This window comes from Theropithecus gelada, chromosome 7b (genome assembly GCF_003255815.1).
Source record: "Theropithecus gelada isolate Dixy chromosome 7b, Tgel_1.0, whole genome shotgun sequence".
Classification (NCBI taxonomy): Eukaryota; Metazoa; Chordata; class Mammalia; order Primates; family Cercopithecidae; genus Theropithecus; species Theropithecus gelada.
In genome coordinates this window covers 38,353,692-38,372,921 of record NC_037675.1, presented here as the reverse complement: position 1 = coordinate 38,372,921, position 19,230 = coordinate 38,353,692, and the positions used below count along the sequence as shown (strand labels likewise).

At 34.9% G+C, this 19,230-nt stretch overlaps 1 protein-coding gene across 2 annotated transcripts in view; it reads right to left on the bottom strand.

Annotated features, from left to right (window-relative positions):
* The window catches only part of MIPOL1 (mirror-image polydactyly 1), a 401,247-nt gene that overhangs the window by 271,088 nt on the left and 110,929 nt on the right, over positions 1-19,230 (bottom strand). For both annotated transcript variants that reach the window (XM_025392166.1, XM_025392167.1), the window contains exons 9-10: positions 18,026-18,059; positions 17,596-17,766 (exon numbers count right to left, since the gene is read on the bottom strand). In XM_025392166.1, coding sequence (XP_025247951.1) covers positions 17,596-17,766; positions 18,026-18,059 — 205 coding nt within the window. The remainder of the gene's footprint in view (positions 1-17,595; positions 17,767-18,025; positions 18,060-19,230) is intronic.

Here is a 19,230-nt window from a genome sequence, read left to right as displayed (position 1 = left end):
TTTCAACGGTTGTCTTAGAAATTTACAGTAATTAATGCAGTGTGACATTAGCATAAAGATAGACAAATAGATCATTAGAAAAGAATAGTACATCCATAAACAGACATACACTTACATGGTCAATTAATTTTTTTCAATGGCATGAAAGCCACTTAATGGGGGAAAATCATCTCTCAATAAATAATGCTGAAACAACTGGATATTCACCTGTTTAAAAAAATGAACTTCAATCTTTATCTTACCATACATAATAATTAACTCAAAATAAATCACAGACTAAAAGTGAAAACTAAAACATTAAAGCCTGTAGAGGAAAACAAGCTGTCATCTTTGCAATCTTGAAATGAGGAAAGATTCCTTAAACAAGACAATTAAAATATTGATAAATTAGATGTCATCAAAATTTAAAACTTCCTCCCATCAAAATATGGTATTAACAAAATAAATAAGCACGCAAAAACTGGGAGAAAATATTTTAACACATGTATCTGACAACAGACTTCATCCAGAATCAATCAGAACCACACCCAGAAACACAAATCAATAATAAAAAGTCAAATCACCCAAAATAAAAATGAGCAAAAGACATGAACAGATGTTTCAATAAAGAAAATACATGAATGGCCAATAAGTATCTGAAAAAGTTCACAACAGCATTAGTCACTGGGAGGTGCAAATTAAAATCACAATGATATACCAATATATGCCTACTAAAATATCTACAATTTAAGACACTGACAATAACAAGTGTTGATTAGTATGTAGAGCAACCAGAACTTCAGTAAATTGCTGCTGATAATGTAAAATAATAGTCACTTCCAAATAAAGTGTGCTGATTTATTTTAAAAATAAATACATCCCTATCTTATAATACAGCAATTCCACTCTTAGGTGTTTAACCAAGAAAATAAAAATGTATGTCCACAAAAAGACCTACACAAGAATTCTTGTGGCAGTCTTAATCATAATAGATAAAAACTGGACAAATCCAAATGTCCACCAACAGGAGAATGAACAACAAATGTAATATTAAACAATGAAGTATTGCTTATCAATAAAAAGAACAAAATTACTGATTGGAAAATATCACAAATACCTTGCTGATATTATACAATACCAGTTACATAGAATTCTAGAAGAAGCAAAACAAATCTGTAATTTAAAAAAAAACAGAAAAGTTGTTTGGGTGGGGCAGAAATGATTGATAGAGAAGAAATATAAATGAGGGAACTTTCTATGGCTATGGAAATGTGTATACCTTTATAAGGATGTGGTTACATGCGTGTATAAATTTGTCAAAACTCATCAAATTGCCAGTTTAATATTTATGTATTTCATTTGTACATGTAAATTTTATCTGAAATCAAAATTGTGAGAAAATAAAAAGTTAACATTAACAGTGAAAAACTCTGAATTTTCAATGACTGTTAAAACAAAAATAACGAAAGGACTCATAAAAATCTCTAATACACTTAACTACTTTAAATTTTATATGGAACCAAAAAAGAGCCCGTATAGCCAAGACAATCCTAAGCAAAGAGAACAAAGCTGGAGGCATCACGCTACCTGACTTCAAACTATACTACAAGGCTACAGAACCAAAACAGCATGGTACTGGTACCAAAACAGATACATAAAAAAATGGAACAGAACACAGGCTTCAGAAATAACACCACACATCTACAACCATCTGATCTTTGACAAACCTGACAAAAACAAGCAATGGGGAAAGGATTCCCTATTTAATAAACAGTGTTGGGGAAACTAGCTAGCCACATGCAGAAAACTGAAACTGGATCCCTTCCTTACACCTTATACAAAAATTAACTCAAGATGGATTAAAGATTTAAATATAAGACCTAAAATCATAAAAATTCAAGAAGAAAACCTAGGCAATACCATTCAGGACATAGGCATGGGCAAAGACTTCATGACTAAAATACCAAAAGCAATGGCAACAAGAGCCAAAATTGAGAAATGGCATCTAATTAAACTAAAGAGTTTCTGCACAGCAAAAGAAACTATGATCACAATGAATAGGCAACCTACAGAATGGGAGAAAATTCTTGCAATCTATCCATCTGACAAAGGTCTAATATTCAGAATCTACAAGGAACTTAAACACATTTACAAGAAAAAACAAACCCATCAAAAAGTGGGCAAAAGATATGAACACTTTTCAAAAGAAGACATTTATGCAGCCAAGAAACATATGAAAAAAGCTCATTATCACTGGTCATTAGAGAAATGCAAATCAAAACCACAGTCAGATACCACCTCATTCCAGTTAGAATGGCAATCATTAAGTCATAAACCAACAGATGCTGGAGAGGATGTGGAGAAATAAAACACTTTTACACTGTTGGTGGGAGTGTAAATTAGTTCAACCATTGTGGAAGACTGTGTGGCAATTCCTCAAGGATCTAGAACAAGAAATACCATTTGACCCAGCCATCCCATTACTGGATATATACCCAAAGGATTATAAATCATTCTACTATAAAGACACATGTACACATATGTTTATTGCAGCACTGTTTACAATAGCAAAGACTTGGAACCAACCCAAATACCCATCAATGTTAGACTGGATAAAGAAAATGTGCCACATATACACCATGGAATACTATGCAGCCATGAAAAAGGGATGTGTTCATGTCCTTTGCAGGGACATGGATGGAGCTGAAAACCATCATCCTTAGCAAACTACCACAGGAACAGAAAACCAAACACTGCATGTTCTCACTCATAAGTGAGAGTTGAACAATGAGAACACATGAACACAGGGAGGGGAACATCATATAATGGGGCCTGTGTGTGTTGGGGGGACGTTGGGGGCAAGGGGAGGGATAGCATTAGGAGAAATACCTAATGTAGATGACAGGCTGATGGGTGCAACAAACCACCATGGCACATGTATACCTATGTAACAAACCTGCAGGTTCTGCACATGTATCCCAGAACTTAAAGTATAATAAAAATAAAATAAATAAAACAAAAGAGAAGTGCAATCGAATGAATGAATTGTCATGTTCAAAATCTCTTAATCAATAAAATGCAGCATTTAGTCACCACATGAAAAAAAAGAGGTTGATAAGAGGCATGTGGAAAAATACTAATTTGAGTCAATTTTATAGCTAAGTTGTCTGCAATTAATTCCCCATACTAAATTCTTGGTAATTAAATGTATTTTTACAAAATGACCTATTTCATTTTCCCTATAGTTCAGTTGTTATAGTAAATGATAGTTAAAAGTTTGCAAGTTCTCCAAAAATAAATGAATAAATGAGTAAATATTTTTAAAAAAAAGAAAATCTAGGTCTACTTCACACAATGAAAATATTTTTTAAAAAAATCAATCCTCCTAAGCAGAGTACAAGTTTTAAAAAAAGATACATTTCTTATCTATATAAGAACAGAATAAAACAAATAAATGTGGTCATCTTAGATAGACTGTGATGTCGAATATGACTTTTTCAAAAAGATAAAACTAAGGAGTCATATAAAAATATCAGATCAGTGATTGCTGTTGAGAGGTGGGAACATGAATTGGTTGGATAGGGCATGAGGAAACTTTCTAGGTTAATACTGTAGTAATGTTCTGTATCTTGACTGTGGTGATGACTATATAGTTGTATGCACTTGTCAGACATAGAGAATGCGCACTTAGTTTTCTATATTTCAATGTGTATAACTTTTAAATAAAAACAAAATAACCACAAAAATACAGAATTCCATCTAATGATATACTATGCTGAAGAATATAGAAGCCAATGTATTGTTGCCTGCATTTACATGAATGCATCGGATGCCTAAGTAAATACCTAGATAATGTGATAAATCAAGTTTAGCAAAATATAATAATAGATTCCAGGTGGTATGTATACAAACGTCCATTGTAAAATTCATACAAATTTTCCATATGTTTAAAATTTTTCATAATAAGATGTTAGGGTCAAGGTTGAAAGTAAAGGATGGAAAAGGATATAACATTCAGATATATAAGTAGACGTTAAGGCAAAAAGTATTATCAGAAATGAAAGTGGGCATTTCATAATGATAAAACAGTCTATTCGATAGGAAGATAGAGTAATCGTAAAGACCTTAGTACAAAATAAAATGGCTTCAAAATAAATAAAATGAAAATTGACAGAATTAAAAGGAGAAAAATTAATCGTAATCACTGAATACTTTAAACACCTCTCTTGATAACCAACATAACAGATGCACAATAAATCTACGCACAACAACTGGACAACATGATTAACCTATTTGGTCTAAATGACATATGGAAACAATACTACACTCAGTAACTACAGAATATACAAACTTCATGAATTGCCTAAGAAACAGGACCTATTTGGGGTCACAGGGCAAGTATCAACAAATTTCTAAGGATTGAAATAGTATAGCTTATATTTTCTCACCACCAGAGAATTAAATTCCAGCTCAGTGACAGAAAGATAGCCTCAGAATTTCCTAATGTTTTAATATAAAGCAACATATTTTTAAGTAATTCATGGGTCAAAGAAGAAAACAAAAGTAGAAACTAAAAAATATTTCAACATATATAATAATTAGACACATATAACGAGAAATGGCATATCAAAAATTTATGGAATGCGAAGCCGTATATAAAGAAAAAAGTAATCATTTTCATGAAAAGATCAACCATTTGGAAGACTCAATATTGCTAAGATGCCAGTCTTGCTTTAACTATTCTTCAGAGGCCATGCAATCCCCACTAAATACTACCAGCTTGAAGAACAACAAGCTGAATGAAGAACTGAGAAAAGCTACAGAAATACTGAAGAACATTGACAGTTGGATCCTTACACTACCACAAATTAAGACTTACTACAATGCTACAGAAATTAAGATCCTGGATCATTATTGCAGGGATAAAAACCTACAACAATGGAATAGAACAGAGTCCAGAAACAGATCCACACAATAACCTAAGTTATTACACAAGCTCTACTGCAATTGATTGCTGGGAGGATGGGGAGACACAACTCATTAGTTGCACAATGCTGAGACAAGTCGACTAGACATCTATATGAAGAAAATAACCGACTTTGACAATTTAAAAAGTATTTTGAAACTGATCAAGACCTAAATGTGAAAGCTAAGATAATCAAGCTTCTAGAAGAAAGCACAGTAGAACATGTTCAAATGGGAATGGCAAGGGTTTCTGAAACAGGACACAAAATGCATTAACCATAAGGAGAAAAAAATGATAAATTAGACTTAATTAAAATTAAGAATTTTTTCCATCAAAAGACAGCATTAAGAGAATAAAAATGCAAGCCACAGCCTGTACAAATATATATAAATTACATAAATTAATAAGAAAAACAACCAAATTTAATAATGGACAATAGCCCTGAAGAGACATTTCACAAAAGAAGATATCAAAATGGCCAAAAAACATATAAAAAGCTACTAACATCATTAGTCATTAGGGAAACACAAAATACAAAATAAATCCACAATGAAATATGACTATACACCATCAGAATGACTGACATAAAATGAGTAATGATACCAAGTATTAACTCTCACAACTGGAGCAACTCACTTACATTGCTGCTGTAAACTGGCACAACTTTGGAAAAACATTTGGCATTACCTAAGAAAGCTAAACCTATGACTCCACTATTCTTTTCTTTTGTATGTGCCTGTACATGTATCAAAAGAAATAAACTTTTAGGTCCACCAAAAGATATGTTCAAGAATCTCTGTAATACTTCATTCATAATAAGTTAAAAATGAAAACAATCTAAATTTCTGTCATCTGTTTAATACACAAATAAATCATGGCATATTCACACAATGGAACATCACATCACAATGAAAAAGACACATTATTAATAATTATTAACAATACAGATCAACATACAGTCATAACATTGGGTGACAGAAATTAGACACAAGAAGTATATAACATATGATTCCTTTTATATGAAGTTTTAAAACATACAAAATGACCCATGGAGACAGAAGTAAGAGGAGTGATTATCTTTGGTGAGAAATTCTGACTGGGAAGAGACAGGAAAGAGCCTCCTGGAGTACTAGCAGTGTTCCATACCTTGATCTGGATGCTGCTTACAAGGGAACACACATATATAAAAATTCATCAAATCCTTCACTTGAGATTACTTCACTTCAAGTTATACCTTAATTTACAAAAATACAAGCTTCCATAGCTTTCATATCTATTCCTCTCCTTATTTTTCTTGTTTAGAATCTCTTCATCTCTTGCCTCAATTATAATAGGTTCCCATTATCATTGGTCTCCTCAGACTTATATTTATATCAAGGCACTTGATAAAGTCTTGCCCAGAAATCCTCCTCAGGAGTAGCACTTTCTGCATTATAAGAAAACTCAAAAACTGCAAGTTTCACATTGCCTAGAGAATTACGTCTACATTTCTTAGCATTTTACCCGCCTAAAGTCCCCAAATGAAATTTCAAATAACATTTCTAGGTATAACTTTTCTAAGAAAGCTATTCAGAAATATGTTTATTTTTAAACGTTTATATTCTTTGGTCCATCTTTTTCATTCCTAGGAATTTTCCTTGAGGAAAAAAACATGGATGTACATAAAAATTTAGTTACAAAAATGTTACCATTCTCAAAACTCTCAATGGCAGGTGAGTTAAACAAATCTTAACACGTCCACATTATCAAAGCATGAGGCCGGGTGCAGTGACTCATGCCTGTAATCTCAGCACTTTGGAAGGCAGAAGCAGGTAGATCGCTTGAGCCCAGGAGCTCAAGACCAGCCTGGGCAACATGGTGAAACCCCATTTCTACAAAAAATACAAAAAAAAAAAATTAGTCTGGCATCGTAGTGTGTGCATGTTGCCCCAGCTCCTTAGAGGCTGAGGTTAGAGGATCACCTGAGCCTGGGACGTCAAGGCTGCAGTGAGCTGAACCAGAGCCATGATCACACCACTGTATTCCAGCCTGGGTAACAGAGTGAGACTCTGTCTTAAATAAATAAATAAATAAATAAATTGAAGTAAAATTATGAGAATATCTAACAAAATGTCAAATTAATGTGAAAAATCAGGCTACAAAGTAGTATATACAATATAATATGCATTGAAAAAAGACAATCTACATATAACTTTCTAGGAAGTGAGTCTGGGGGCAATTTTTTTCCTTCTTTTTGCTTATCTGTACTTTCCAAAGTTACATATACTTTCAAAAAGTTGTAAAAATTTCACAATAAGAAAAAAGTAATTACAATAGATGAACCATCAACAATATATTTTAGCAAGATTGACTGAAAAACATGCATAAGCAAATAATTGTATGATAGACAGGAAAGCAAATTAACAAACTGACAAGGGAAAAAAATTAATGAAAATCTTACAGTCACTATAATTAAGAATACCAAATATGTTTCCTACTTTTCCTGAAGAAATGAAATTCTACATGTTATGCTTTATTTTCCTTTTGAGTATAATCTTTTTGTCAAATTTCTAATATTTTAAATTTATTATTTTGTATCTATTATATGCTAAACACTATGCTAATTATAAGAAGCACAAAGTGAAGGCAACACTAAAAAAGGAGAGATTAAGACACTAGGATATTTGATTATTTCCTCTGCTAAAGTGAAAAGATAACCTTGAAGGTTACATCATTGGCCAGGATTCTAGGTATGCTCATCAAGTGGGTTTGTTAGCTTATGCTGCACTCCCTAATCTCAATCTGCTTTATCACAGTGACTGCTGGTCATGCAGATGCCAAGTGAGAAATTCATAACCAGGCCAGGAAAGTTCTAGCACCCATTTCTGAATCTTGAAATATGTGTCATTATACTATCTTCTCAGACCTTAATTTCTATACTTGTTACAATAAGGAGGAAATTCTTTGCAAGTTTTAAATTATTCATACTTTTCCTTAGATATGCTTCTTCTCTTTAACCACTTCTGAATCTGGCTTACAGACTGTGTGATAAAGTATGTATCATTTAGGGTTTTTTCCTATACATCCATATAAAAATTACACAGAAAAATATCTGGAAATCACTAACCCTAATAATTGAAATACATTCAAAATCTTTATTTCTAGTGCCTTTTTCTCTTGACTGCAAATCACTATAGCACAATTACTTGACAAACCAAGAATTCCAACACATGGATTTACCAGTTTTTTACTATCCGGGACCTTGCCTTCTGTGATACCACTCTCTCCTCAGTTTCTTTCTACGTGCCTCATCACTCCTCTTCCTCTTTACATAAGGGAGAGTCCATGGTGAGGGAGAGTCTGGGGTTCATTGCTGTAATAACTCTGGTCCCTCACCCATTAAAATCTCAATCTTAGTTAAAATCAAGTATCTACTACACCACACTCAAGATGCTAAAAGAAATCACACAACTTCCCTGACACGCTTTTAAAAATTTAACTACCCTAATTCTTATGTATTCAGCTCTGTCTGGCAATCTTACATTTCTCTAGTTATGTTCATTTACATACAAACAATGACAACGATTCCAAACTGTCTCTACATTATAAATCTTCAGCACCATCCACTAATCCACTGAAAATCTAAATTAATCTAACATTTTAATAGAGAGGGACACTGCACCCCCAACTTTCCTTTACTAAATTTATCAACTTGCCAGCATCTCTATCTATCCAAGCTCTTTGCATACATCTGTTAGAATGAAAGTGGTTTCCCTGTTCCTAACAAAAGCCAATTCTTACACTTATGTTCTAGAACCTATTTCCTATCAATTTACTCATTTACTCCAGGACTTGGTTCTTTTTATTTATATATATATTTATTTATTTTTATTTATTTATTTTTTGAGATGGAGTCTTGCTCTGTCTCCCAGGCTGGAGTGCAATGGCACAATCTCGGCTCACTGCAACCTCCACCACCCGGGTTCAAGCGATTCTCCTGCCTCAGCCTCCCAAGTAGCTAGGATTACAGGCGCCTGCCACCGCGCCCAGCTAATTTTTGTATTTTTCAGTAGAGACAAGGTTTCACCATGTTGGCCAGGCTGGCCTCAAACTCCTGAACTCAGGTCATCCACCCTGTTAATAATTGCACAGGCTGCAATTATCTTGTTTATCCCTGAAAACATCACTTTTTTCTTGGTTCATTTTTATCACTACAACAACCACATGTGCTAGAGTATCCCATTAAAAAAAGAAAGGAAAAAAACAAAAAAAAACAAAAAAAACTCCCAAGATACCATAAGCCCTCTCTCCATCAAATGCCAATTTTTCCATCTACATTACAAGAGGGGGGAAAAAAAGTTGTATTCACTATCTGCATTTCCTCTATTTGCATTCTCCCCTCAAACACTCCAAGGTGGCCTCTGTCCTGGACAGAACTCCTGTCAAAGCCCTCAACATCATCCACGTGATCAAATCTATCTTCACTTTGCTTGAACCCACACCATTCAAGGGAACTGACTATGCTCATCTTTTAGAAACAATTTCTGGCTAGGCACAGTGGCTCACGCCTGTAATCCCAGCAGTTTGGGAGGCCAAGGCAGGTGGATCACCTGAGGTCAGGAGTTCAAGACTAGCCTGGCCAACATGGTGAGACCTCGTCTCTACTAAAGGTACAAAAAAATAATTAGCCAGGCATGGTGGTGCACGCCTGTAATCCCAGCTACTCGAGAGGCTGAGACAAGAGAATTGCTTGAACCCAGGAGGTGGAGGTTGCAGTGAGTTCATATTGCGCCACTGCATGCTAGCTTGGGCAACAGAGCAAGATTCGGTCTCAAAAAAATAATAATAATAAATAAATAGAAACAATTTCCCCTCTTGCCTTCCCTGACACCACACTCATTTCAGTGTCCGTCCACCTCATTCAACATTCTTTTCCAATCTTCTCTCCTGGCTCCTCCTCTTTTGCCCAACTGCTAAATGTTGACATACCACACAACTTGGTCTTGGCCCCTCTTCTCTTTGGTGAGCTTTCCCTAACTTCATCTAGTCCCACAGTTTTACTTATCCATATCCCAATGGCTTCAATAACCAAGTAACTGCTCAAAATTCCCCCTGAATTTTTAAGAATAATTTCAAATATACCATATCCAAAAGAGAAGGTAATACCCCTCTCAAAATATGTTGATCTCACCCCAAAGAAACTTCCCCATCACAACAGATGGAGCCAACACAGTGTTCAAGTCCAAATACAGAAGTCAGCCTTAATTCTTTCTGCTCCTTTATGTCCAAATCCAATTTGTCTTCGAGGCCTACTTATTGTACTTTTAAAATATTTCCCAAATCTGTCTACTTTCTTGATTGACACTTGTTCCTCTGAACCACCATCAGTTTCATCTTTTGCTTAGACTATTTCAACAGCTTTTGTCTTTCAGTCCCTTCTGCATTTAGATGCAATATCTGCTTCTGACGATTATCTGAAGACCATATGAACTTGTCTGCTGCCTATGTCTTCTGCCTTATTACTTGTAACTATCTTCCTTGCTCACTGTACCTCAATCAAATGGAAGCTTGGCATATTTGCATTGATTCCTTAAACATCTAAGTTTGTTCACTCTCTCAGGGCACTGTTGATCTCTTCTTTTCTGGTGGAATGCTCTTTCCATAGCTCTCTGCACAGCTGGATACTTCTCTTCCTCAAGTCTTCAAGTCTTAGAGCAACAATTCATCTTGAAAACTAGGCCTGCCTTGATCACCCTATTTAAAGTGACAATCCCACCCGCAGCTGCCGTCACCATACATTTACCTATTTTCATCACACCACTGAAAGGACTTTATTTGTTTGTTCACTATCTACATCTGCATGTGAAAATGTAAGTTCCATAAGAGTAGGAACATTTTATATCTGGATTATTGCTGAGTTCCCAACACACAGCACATAACAGGTACTCAATAAAATGTGAATGAATGAATAATATTTCACTAAATTCTTTTAGTTTCATGTATCTTGAAATATCTAAAATAGCTAAGTTCAATAATTCCACAAACATAATAAGTAACTTCACATCCAAGGGACTGTAATTGACACAAATAAATAAACAGTTTCTATCTTCATGCAAGTGCATGCTAGTAGGAAAGCTAGGCATAAAATCAATTAACTGTAATACAGTGTGATAAGGCCTGTAACAGGATACAAGGTAAAATATGGGCACAAATGACATAGCTATCAATATTGATTCATGTGAGTGATCTTTACAGAAGAGATGATATTTAAAATGTCTTTGAAGTATAATGCAGACAAGTGAGCAACAAGTAGAGAGGAAGTATGTTCTAGTAAGAGGGAAAAACAGGCTTAAAGGCAGAAAGAGTCAAAAGGAATAGACTAATGCACTTTCCATGCATTCTTCAGCAGTTTCCTAGAATTTTCTTCATTGCATCACTAGATTGGATTCATGTCTTCTTCTTCATATCTTCTTGTTACTTAGTTTACTCCTTCAGCTTGGTGCTTGGTATAGGTTTGTAGCCTATATTGATAAAGGAATCTGAATACTGAAATGTTTAGCTGAATTTCTTTAATTACCCCTTGATTCTTCCATGGGTTTTCTATCAATGTTGAACATGAAGGATCTCTGGATCTGTACTTTTCATTATAATATTTGTTAAAAAAAAAAGAGCCACTAAATTATCACAAAAGGTGTGCTCATTATATTTCATCTAAAGGAGCAATATAAATATCTTAGAAATATTTTCGACAATAAAAACAGGAAATAAGAGTATAGAAATTAATAATAAATTTAGATATATGGAATGACTCATTTCTAGAAAATAGTGATGAGTGCAGATTCTCCGTATGGTGTCCAGAAAACAGAAATGTATGATCACTGATTTGGCCTTGACAGACAGGCAAGAAGAAACTAACATCTAGAAGACACAAAAGTAGAAGGAAACCCAAGGAAAGGTTGAAGGATACAAAGATGTTTAACCTGAAAAGCAGAAACAGTGCTAGTTTCTGCTTTGCCTTGCTGTGCTTTGCTCCTAAAAGTTTTTAGCATGTATGCACCTTTTCTTATAGTTTCTGAACTAATTATAATCAAGCCTGGCAATATAATCAAAGCTCCATTCTCATCAGTTGATGCCAATGAAATTCATCCAAGAGTCATAGCATATTTTCCATTACTCCTATAATAGATTGCAAACATGTACGTTCATATAGAATTTACCACTTTCTTCCTTTATCCCTGCTGTACTCTAAGTCTCTATGACAAGACTTTTGCCTTCTGTTTTGAGTGGTCCACTTGGTTAAAGTCTATAAAGTCCATATAGTTACCCCCATTCTTTTTTTTTTTTTTTTTTTTTTTTGAGACAGAGTCTCGCTCTGTCCCCCAGGCTAGAGTGCAGTGGCCGGATCTTAGCTCACTGCAAGCTCTGCCTCCCGGGTTTAGGCCATTCTCCTGCCTCAGCCTCCCGAGTAGCTGGGACTACAGGTGCCCGCCACCTCGCCCGGCTAGTTTTTTGTATTTTTTAGTAGAGACGGGGTTTCACCACGTTAGCCAGGGTGGTCTCGATCTCCTGACCTTGTGATCCGCCCGTCTCGGCCTCCCAAAGTGCTGGGATTACAGGCTTGAGCCACCGCGCCCGGCCTAGTTACCCCCATTCTCATACCTGACTTATTCAGGTCCCAGGGGTTGGGCCCCTCACTTAGGTATCAGCAAGGGTCCAATCAATGAAGAGCTCTACAATATTATCTTACTAACTATAAATACCAATAAGACCCAAAGCCTCCAGGTGCCAGGCCTTGCCCATTTATGTATACCCTTATAAGGAAAACATACCCTAGAGCTAGCCTAATTTTGCCAGAATATCTAGGAATAATTACTTTAATTACTGTATCTCCCAATAAAGTCAGCCCTCAAAGCTAATAAAGCACCAATCCTGGCTAGTTCAATAATTTTCTGTTGCTTACTGATGTGTGACCTGGGTCCAATTGTGCTTCTAGGCCTAGCCCTCATGACTTAAGACATTACTGATAAATATTTGAATATATTTGATGCAATATGATTTATTTATCAAATGTTCTGAGACCTATTCTAACACCAATGGCTAGATATTAACAGAAGATGGATATTTGACTAAATTAAAAATTAGTGACAGATCAGATCCTTGATTTAGTGAACAATTTAACTAGATGACTCCTAAGGTCCTATGAAATTTAAAATTCTATAATTCTATAAAAATCTTTGCAATTAAAATTCTAAATTTTTTGTTTGGATAGAATAATAATCTGAAAGATCCCGGAAAAGAATAGTGAAGAAACGGAATTTTACAGCTTTATCTTCTGATTCCAGATATTTCTACAATTTGAATAAAATAGGGAAGTGTGAACTGGCCAAAAAAATGATAAAGAAAGAATAGAGGACTGGTTGGTAATATAATTCCTCGATCAAACAATTGCTAATTATAATTTTTAAATTAATGTTATGAAAGACCTTAAGGCTTTTGGCTCTCAGTTTGAGATAGAAGAGAAATGAAAAAACAATTTGGGATAAATGAGAGTATAACAATTTATCTGAAAAAGGTAATATTTTTAACTAGGCCAGTTAAAGTAAATAAATGATTTTGACTTGATTTGAAAAATAAAGTAAGATATCAAGTGTATCAAAGTCAACAAATTATCACTGAATCAGAAATTTTTAATATCTATATGGAATGTGACTAAAGTTTTCCTAGCACTATACAGAAGACATAATTAGAAAATGTCTGATGCTAAATAATAGCTTTAAAATTAAGGCTGGGCACAGTGGCTCACAACTGTAATCCCAGCACTTTGGGAGGCTGAGGTGGGCGTATCATTTGAGGTCAGGAGTTCTAGACCACCTTGGCCAACATGATGAAACCCTGTCTCTACTAAAAAAGTACAAAAAATTAGTCAGGTGTGGTGGCGCCTGCTTGTAATACCAGCTACTTGTGAGGCTGAGGCAAGAAAATCGCTTGAACTCAGGAGGCAGAGGTTGCAGTGAGCCAAGATGGTGCCACTGCACTCTAGCCTTGATGACAGAGTGACAATCCATTCTCAAAGTAAGTAAAAAATTAATTTAATTAAATTAAATTAAGGCAAAATCCCTGTGGTATTCTTTCCCAAAACTCAAAATTTCACTTTAATCATGAGAAAAACAAACCCAAATTCAGAGATATTCTATAAAATATGTGAGAGGTACTCTTCAAAATTATTGAGGTTATGGAGAAAAAAAAAAAAAGGAAAGATGAATAGGCTGTCACCAACCAGAGGAGACTGGAAGAACGTGACAATTAAATGCAATATGCTACCCTGGATTGAATTATGAAACATAAGAAGGACACTAATGACAACTGGTGAATTCTGAATAACATCTAGAGTTGAATTGATACTAATGTACCAGTTGTTGGTTTCCTAACTTTCACGAACACATCACAATGATTTAAGATAATAAAATTAGGGAAAACCAAAACTGGATAATATATGGGAGCTGTCTATATTGTACTATTTTTGAAACTTTTCTGTAATCTAAAACTATTCCAACAAGTTTATTTTTAAAAAATCAAAGTTAAGAAAAGTTTCCATTCAGAAATATAAGACAATAATTCAAAAGTATAAGTATATAATGACTGTAACATAAAAATTAAAATGAGTATTTATTGAGCCATAAGGCTTGCAAATAAGCAAGTTAAAATAACTACACAACTCCTTTCTCATAAAATATAACCATAAATATAGTGCAGTGGTATTTATACATGACAACTTGTCAGCAAATATTACCAAATGTTAACTTCTTATTTATTTATCCTTTTATACCATGAAAGTCAGTGGAGGGAGAAAAGATAGGAAGAGGGAATGAGTGGCAGTGAATTTAATTATGCTCTATGTGCTTATTTTTAGTTAACGTACTTCCATGTCTAGACAGCATGGAATCATTTGTGGTGAACCAATGCTTCATTCAAGAACAAGAAAAGCCAGATTTAATACAAAAATCATCTGCCTAAAGGTATCAGAGGGCTGTTGCTGCAATAATGGCTTGAGTGTCTAAGATTCTAAAGAGGAATTAACTGGAGAGGAATCATTGGAGGATATGCAGTTATTTTTTCCCCCTGAAAGTGTCATATTCTAGGTATTGGGAAAACACTAAGAAATCAGGCTTTAACTAGGCAAAGAACTCCTGCTGGAAGACAGAGAAACCACCTAAGCTTTTGACAGCTATTCAGAGCTGAGGTGACAAAATGGAGATTTGAGACTTGTTTCTGAACCAAATCATTTGCCAAATTCCAAACTTCTACAGGCCTTTAAGTTAAAAAGCTAAGCCCCCAAACCTCTGAAAAAATAGTGGAGTTTTCCACAGTCTACCAGTGCTGAGGAAACAAACACACACTAGAATACAGGATCATCCAGTAGTCAGGCCCTTGTAAATACTCAGCTCTCAGTTTGGGAGGCCTCATCCAAAATAGAGGGGTAAACCACAACTAGGCCAAGACTTACCAAAACTTCCACTCAGCCTCCATGGGAGATGGTAAGGCATTTTGGATAGCAATGGAAATGAACTAATACGAAACACTTTACGAAGTAGGAGAGAAAAGGAAAAAGTGGTTAAGCGATCACCTTGTGAAGGCCAGAAAAGATGTGAACTAGTACGGAAATAGAGAGATTGTCTTTAAATAGAAGCATGTAGTTAGAAAAAAGTAAGGTAGAAAAGGCGGAGCACATGGGTGCAAATGCAGGCAGGCTGGTAGATGAAATGGCTGTGGGCATGCAGAAGTTATCTTTTTAACTGGGAGGAGAGGTTAGATAACTAAGGAGAAAGAAGAGATAAAACAGTCCTCTAGAGGAAGCGTGAATAGACAAGCAAAAAGCAAGAAGTTGCCAGGCAACACTAAGAACCTAACTGAATATATTAATAGTTGGTCATGGATTTAAGGTAAGTGCAGTCAGTAAATCTGTGTGATTTTTCTCCTGCCTTATAAAGCTGTGAAGATACAAAACAGATAGAAAGATTCATTTAACTAGGTTTTGATTTTGCTGGGTGAGTAGGACAAACGAAGAGGGCCAAGAGAAATGAGGTTACATTATATGCAAGTTGGCTAGATGTGTGTGTGTATTGGGGTGGGAGAGTAAGGACATAAGGGGTTTGAGGGATAGAAAAGAGTTAGTAAGATTGATAGAAGTAAGTTGAGGCCAGGCACAGTGGCTCATATCTATAATCCCAGCATTTTTGGAGGCCGAGGTGGGCAGATCACTTGAGGTCAGCAGTTCAAGACCAGCCTGGCCAGCATGGCAAAACCCTGTCTCTACACGAAATACCAAAAAATTAGCTGGGCGTCATGGCGCACACCTGTAGTCCCAGCTGCTCAGGAGGCTAAGACAGGAGAAGCACTTGAACCTGGGAGGCAGAGACTGCAGTGAGCCAAGATGACACCACTGCACTCCAGCCTGGGTGACAGAGCGAGACTCTGTCAAAAAAAAAAAACAAAAAAGCTGGAGTCAGAGTTCTAGCATGAGTGAGCTAGAAAGAGAGCAGAAAGTGGGAAGCTTGACATTGACACTCAGAATGACCAGGAACAGAGTATGACCACAGAGTAGATAGCAGATATAGTGCGCAGCACACAATGACTAAAGTAGAGAAATTTAGGAAATAAGAGGCTGCAATTTTTGAAAGGATTAACTACATAGGAATTTACATCACCAAGAATTATGACAGGAGTAGGATGAAGAAAGAGACATTGGAATAGACCCAAAAATCTTAACAAAACAAGGGAAGTGATATAGAAGTGCGTACATGACTACAACAATAATGTATACTGGGTGCTAGAGTCTGATGCATGAGTTTCAAAGCTGGAGGTGTTTAGGGAGTGAAAAAGGCATAGATCTGAAAACACTAACAAGGCCAGGTGTGGTGGCTCATGCCTGTAATCCCAATACTTTGGGAGGTCGAGGCAGGAGGATCACTTGAGGCCAGGAGTTCAAGAGCAGCCAGGGAAACAAGGTGATACCAAATCTACACACACACACACACACACACACACACACACACAAATAAATAAATAAATACATACATACATACATAAATACAATAACAAGAAACAAGCCTCCAAGTCTGGTGGTATAATTGATATGAGAGAGAGCACAGTCACTAGTTGAAAGGACTGCATTGGAAGCAGTGGCCTGAGGGAGGTAATCAGGTTTCAGGAAAAGCAGGAAAGTGTAAGTAGCATTCAGAAAAAAATACATGAATAATTTTGATCCATTAATCAAGATTTACTAAAAGGTACTGAATTAGGCATTGGGAATAAAACAGTAATACAGACATAGTCTTCAGAAAACTGCAACTTAAGTAAGAAGTCCCATATAAAAGTGATTAATTGAAAAAATATAACTAAATTTCTATAACAAGTTAGCCTGTTACAAAGCAAGTTTAATTTTATTAAGAAATGAGACTGCATTAAATTTTATTTAAAATGAGGTCTCATATTTTGAACAGTAGTAAAATAAAATACATAATTATTTTAATATAGCTAGTCATTATGGTATTAATTATGTGCTAAAAACTAACGTGAATTAAGAATATCTGGGCCACAGTCATTTTTTAATGGTTAAAAAAAGAGAGAGGAAAATGGTAAGTATATGCTTTTACAGATACATGCAGAGTTACCTTAGACAAGGCAGCATCCCGTTCTTCTATTAGTGCACTCATTTCTTCTGCAGTTATTCTCATTTTACATTCCTTGGTCTTGTAGATTCTATCCACAATTATAGCTCCATTCTTCTGAATAGCTATCCCTGTGTCTGCATTGTTTATTCTGTTCAGTAATTCCTGTAATGTCTACCAACACCATTATATGTTAGTCAGACATGAAGTTTTAATATATTTTATTTAATATAGGGTTTTAATTAATAGGCACATGTGAATTGTAAATTGACTGAGTGAAGTTATTGAATTTTCATATTGCAGCAAAGATGTACATTATTAGTGTGTCAATTCTTCTTTTTCCCACATCTTAGTTCTTGAAACCCACTCAATTGAACTTAAGCCTCTAAGATATAAGACTGACATCAAGAAATCTCCTCAGAGAATGGCTTACCATGTCATTTTCTTCAGGGTTAATATTTTCTAGCCTAGAAAAAAGGGACACAGAAAGCCTGATCAGTAGCATTTCCTTAGTGCAGCAAAATGAGTTCGCTTTTTAAATCTTTAGAACCTCAAGTAATTTCATTCGACTAGTCTTTAGAGTCAACCATGACACTGAACATATTAAAGTGCCACCTGCTTGACTCCATCTTTCAATAATGCTCCATATCTTCTGCACTGACTTCAGACTGTTAAGTTATTAATGTTTACTGCTATATATGACTACAAGGATCAATTGTTCATATGTGCTTAGATGAAGAAAGTTCCCCAGTGATAAAAGCACTCATTCTCATCATTATATTTATTCCTGGACTTTCCATTTTTATCAGAAACTGTATTTCCTCTCTTTTTTTGGACACCATCATAAGTAAAACAAGGCAAGTATTTTTATTACAAAGTTTAACTATGTTCCCTCAAAAGCAATAACAAATAATTACACTAAATTTGAAGTAAAAACCTCTTGCTGTTACCTAGTTGTTATTATAAAACAAACGTATAGGAATGCTGACCAAAATTGTACCAAGTTTTTAGATGACTAATGTTATTTTCTTCTTCATAATGTATGTAGAATTATTCAACATGAAGACAAAAAATACAAATGGGCTCCCCTCAGAAATGCATTTTGTCTTTTAGGAGTCATAGTGGCTACTGAAATGTTTATTGATGTTGAGAAATTGAAGAAATGCAGTAAAGGTAAAGAAAGCAGTTTTAAATTACATAGAAAATGTCTATAATATAATTTAGACAACCATTCCAAGTACGTAAACTAAAAGAACATTTGTAGTATGCATTAGTGAAAAGGTACAGATTCTAGAAAGGATCTCAATTATTTTAAAATTACATTTAAAAGTTTAGATATCCAAGTTTCTGTTTTCTCAAGTTTTCCTCTGTTTCTGTGTTCCTATGATTTAACATTTACCATAAAAGAGGATACTGGCCAAAGATAATAGAAGACACCTAATAAATATACCACAAAATGGTTCCAAACTTCACAACTGGATAAAATTGCTACACTCATGGAAAAGTAGTACTTTTAGAACTTAGTATTTTAATGGAAAAAAATATATACACAAATATTAAAGAGCTATTTCTAGACATATTTAAATAGTATAAGTTAACAGGAATGTATAGTAATTTTAAGTTATATATAATTCAATG